The sequence below is a fragment of the Colletes gigas genome, unplaced genomic scaffold, assembly GCF_013123115.1.
Source record: "Colletes gigas isolate AHSC1104 unplaced genomic scaffold, ASM1312311v1 Colletes_gigas_Sc00055, whole genome shotgun sequence".
In the NCBI taxonomy this organism is placed as follows: domain Eukaryota; kingdom Metazoa; phylum Arthropoda; class Insecta; order Hymenoptera; family Colletidae; genus Colletes; species Colletes gigas.
Genome location: NW_025106684.1, coordinates 193,989 through 198,455, shown reverse-complemented (window position 1 = coordinate 198,455; position 4,467 = coordinate 193,989). Strand labels below are relative to the sequence as shown.

The following is a 4,467-nucleotide window of genomic DNA, read 5'->3' as shown; positions in this document are numbered from 1 at the left end:
ATAGCTGCTATTCGCTGTCGCGTCTCTGATATAATACCGACTACATATGTACGAACCTGTTTACCTGCACAGGCGACCTGAGAATACGGGAGCGTCTAACGCGATTTATTGTCCGAGCAGACAGCCCTTGGAACGTCCCGTGTATTCCTCGAGGGCAGCGCGAACGTAATCACGTTTAAGACAGTTCACTTGCCAAGCTTCTTCGGTGTCCTTACAAATGATCGCTATAAACGGCTGTGCGGCGTTGCGATGCCACGAAATGGCGCGACGGTTGGCGGCTGGGGAGGCTGCGCCATTAGCTTCCAGGTGTTCGATATCCCAGCCACGCCATCGTTCCCTCATTCCGGGCGATCATGGCCCAGATCATCCCCCGAAGTGGCGGTGTAAGTTTCACTATCGCGTCGACGATACAACGCTAAGGGGCGGACAGCTCCAACGGAATGGAAACTCAGAGACAGAATAATCCACGCTCGTATAAGCCCCCGGAGTTCTTTGGAATCGCGGTTGACGGGGTTTTCAAACTTACGAGCGAGGAACCTTTATTTTCGTCGATGGTGCACCGTTCGCCCAATTCGAGTCAGAATTTCTGGGAAATAACGAGATCATTGGACTAGGTTCGCCGACGGTCCGTTTGAAACGAGGACACCTGTTAGCCAGGAACGTTTCGACGTTTACGGAATCGTCGAGTCGGGTCATTTTCGAAATGCAATTTTCTTTATTTATCGGTCGTATAATCAATCGGAATCGTTAAAACTTTTTTTAGGGAAATAGTGTCAAAGTAAATGTGAAAATAAACATAGAAGACATCATAAATAATAATAGTCGTTATGCTCATCGGATAGAGGATGAAATGCCCTTTAAAATGAGCGTTCGTACAAGTCGATAGCTTAATTAGTTTCAGAGATATAGCGATTTTAGTTTCAAGTCGATGCGGTGGCTAGTTTCGGAGATATAAGTCCTCGAAGTTTATTTACGTCGCGAAGTGAATGAACTCTCACTACGGCCTTGTCAAGGTCGTTGACCGCACGTGTTTGTAGTAAATAGTACGCACTACGTCACTCACGCGCGAGAGAGAGGTCTGACTCGACACGTCAGACGGAGAGAGAGATAGTCAAATTAAGAAAAATACCCTTTTACATAAATTACGATATCTCGAAAACAGAAAGTCGGATCGCCAAAAACCGAAAACCATTTTAAAGAGGAAAGCTTGCCGCTCCCAACAGTGGTTCAATTTTCGATAAAACACTAATAGCTTCGGAACTGCACGCATCTAAATTTTTAGTATTTTTAATACGCGTTGATAGCCTTTTCTAAGACGACGCGATAAATCACAGTGCAAATTGAAAAACTACCCTTTCACATAAATTACGATATCTCGAAAACAGAAAGTCGGATCGCCAAAAACCGTACACCATTTTAAAAAGGAAGGCTTGCCACTCCCAACAGTGGCTCAATTTTCGATAAAACACTAATAGCTTCGGAACTGCACGCGTCTAAAGTTTTCTTATTTTTAATACACGTTGTTAGACCTCTAGCGAGAAGTATCGTCGCAATAGCTTGATTTTCTGCACGCTTTATCCGGGTAATAACATGTTTTAAACATTCCTATATGATATCAATACCCGTAAAAAATTTTATTTAAAAAATTTATAGCCTGATCGAACTTCTTGTTTGCGTTCGGTTTAATCCCAGACTCGAAGAGTTGATTAATAATTTCTATAGAAACGAAAATATGGTAATGAGCAGCGTCAGTTTCAGATCGTTTGCTGAAACAATTTTGCAATTACTTGACATGGTTAGCGTAAAAGCGGATCAGATAAACTTCCTCCATGGTAACCTAATTAATCGTAACTTAATTAATAGTGCGGTATTCAATGTGCTTGAACTGTCTTCTCGAACAATGCGCGCCTGGATGCGAATCGATATTTCAAAGTACCAAGGCAGCTTGTACGTCTTCTCGTTATGCGCCAGGAAGATTAAGAACGCTCCGTCGCGTATTACGAAACGCTCCACATAAATAAAGCTTCGATTATGAACCATAAAAAAAGCAATAATTGACGTCGCGAGTTGACGAATAGAATTAGCCGAGTCATTCGATTTCTCTTCCTTTAGGAACTTCTTTATTGGATTTCAAAATATTATCTCCGATTATATAAAATTTGATCTATCGATATGTAACGAACAAAAATAAGATCAACTTCAGTTTATTAAGACTGATTCTCATACTTTAATCGCCAAAGAAACAATTCACGCAACAATTTGTGACGTTCAAGTGCATCGAATTTAATAATTAAACTCGCAAGATCTCTCGTGAGCATATTTTCTGGACGGATGGAACATAGCTGTGCATCCGTTATCCTTATAGCTGCATTCCTCCATTCTGTAATTGCACTTTTGTTCGTGGGTCTCCGCGCGACAGCGTTTCGGTCTCACTCTACAACCGTGTTCGGCCCATTTGCACGCTACTTGCTCCTCGGGATCGTACTCGCTTTCGTCCGAGCACTCGCCCTCTTGATGGTACTTTCCATAGTTGCACTTCTCCTGGTGGATCTGTTTTCGTCTTCTTGGCATGTTGACCATGCAACCGTACTTTCGGAACTTGCATTCCACCAGCTCTTCCGGGTCGCCGTCGTCCTCGTCGGTGACGATGCTTACAATATCGAGACTCTCGGTGATATCGTTCATCAACTCGTAACGGGTTTTGTAATGGCAGTGATTTTCGTGGATGGCAATCCTCCAGGGCGAGGTCTTCACTTTACACCCGACGACTCGATGCTTGCACTCGACCAGGTCGTCGTGCACATGAGCCACGTCCGTGGGAAGACTCTCTTCCTCCAAGTGTGGGCGAAATTGACATCTGAAATTTGTACGCACGCTGCCTTCAGTAGAACACTAAAATTAGCTTACTAAAATATTTTCAACGTAATATTGCAAATATAATTGCATGGGTAAACATTAACTTCCCAATTACTTTTCTCATGTACAGGTCCTGTTTTTAGGGTTGAAGCTTGCAATGTAATATTTTGGGGAGGACTGTAATTAGCAAAATTAGAGGAGCGTATATTCGAGTCTCTCTATCAGTTTAAATATTTTTGTTTAACGACTGCTTACCGAGATTCGTGCAGATCTATCAAGTATACCGGTACCCTGACCCAGCATCCATAATCAGTGTACGCACAGGACCTCAGTTCCTGGTGTTCGGGGGGGACAGGCGGATACGCGTGTCTCTCGTGATTAAGGAAATCTTCTACCGGTGCAGTCGGATAATGATCCTGGAATTTCGGTGGGAGGGGATGTGGCAAAAAGTGAGTGGGTGGCGGTGTGTAAGACGCGCTGTTATGAGAAGCAGGCATCACCACGTTCATTGGCGCCTGACAGGTGGGACAGGCGTAATAATAAGGTTTGCAGCGATAACAAATCGTGTGTCCATTGTCGCAGGTGTAACGGGGCGCCAATTCCATCTCCATCAGGCAGATCGGACAGAGGCCCTCGCACTTGAATTTTTCGGACAGGTTTGGGTACAGCGTAGCCATGATCTGTTAAAAATAATTGAGAAAATCTTCAAGAATTTTATTATTCAGAGAAAGCAATACACTAGTCTCTCGACGACTCTGAATTTACTTCTACGGTTGAATTTATCAAAAATATTTATTCGAGCGCGTTAAAGATCGTTTGTTTTTACCTTGACTGATTGTGTTAAGAATCATATCGCGCTAAAGAGATTACGAACGATGGAATTTAGATATCGTACTCGCGTCAGATAAGAATAGCATTTAATCAGTCGGTTATCAAACCGTACGACTTAAACGAGGGGACTTTCGTCTTCTGTCGATACGAGATCGGAACGAAAATTACGCAACGAAACTAGAAACATTCTCGTTGTAAAAGCAAACACGATTTTTTCAATGGGATATTTTTTGTCCTGTTCGAAGGATTCAAACATCTCGTCTCATGTAAGAGTAATTTAAATATTTTACGCGGCAGGGATGACAATTCTTCTTAATTTAGAAACTATTGTCTGGAGGTACTGTTATTATATAATGTGATATTTCGAGAAACTGCCACGTAATTAATTTCAATAGGAATTATAAAAATTCACGGAATGCGCACGGTTGGGAGAACCGTGTAATGTTGATTTATTATACGATCATGCGTTGCTCTATGCTTGTTATTTTCAAAGGAGTTCCGTTTAGGGTGGAAAGTTGTCGTTCGTTCGACCTTGCGTCGAGTTTTCGACGTCCAGCGTCGGTCCTCGACTTCCGGTACGGGTAGCCCACGTACGCGGTAACACGCGGCCGAACATATTACAATCGATCGTGCTGAATTTACTCACTCGACTCGTTGTTCTCGTCCTTGCAGCGACGCCGGGGCGATACTGAAATTACGGCCGCGCGGAGCGAAGGGAGAGAAAAAAAATAGCCGTCGCGGCACGTACGCCTACGCGACTACGGGCACTGTGTGTCATCG

At 43.4% G+C, this 4,467-nt stretch overlaps 1 protein-coding gene across 1 annotated transcript; it reads right to left on the bottom strand.

Annotated features, from left to right (window-relative positions):
- Window positions 1-2,283: 2,283 nt before the first annotated feature.
- Window positions 2,284-4,467, bottom strand: LOC122403492. The gene is made up of 3 exons (XM_043407033.1): window positions 4,334-4,467; window positions 3,112-3,536; window positions 2,284-2,857 (listed from the first exon to the last, which is right to left on the bottom strand). The coding sequence occupies exons 2-3, from the start codon at window positions 3,531-3,533 to the stop codon at window positions 2,284-2,286; spliced, it is 996 nt and encodes a 331-aa protein (XP_043262968.1). The 5' UTR covers window positions 3,534-3,536; window positions 4,334-4,467.

Bases quoted from the DNA above. Each gene is read 5' to 3' on its own strand.
- LOC122403492 (XM_043407033.1), bottom strand. From the start codon at position 3,533: ATGGCTACGCTGTACCCAAACCTGTCCGAAAAATTCAAGTGCGAGGGC. The intron at 2,858-3,111 runs GTAAGCAGTCGT...TACAAATTTCAG, and splicing joins ATAGATCTGCACGAATCTCG to ATGTCAATTTCGCCCACACT.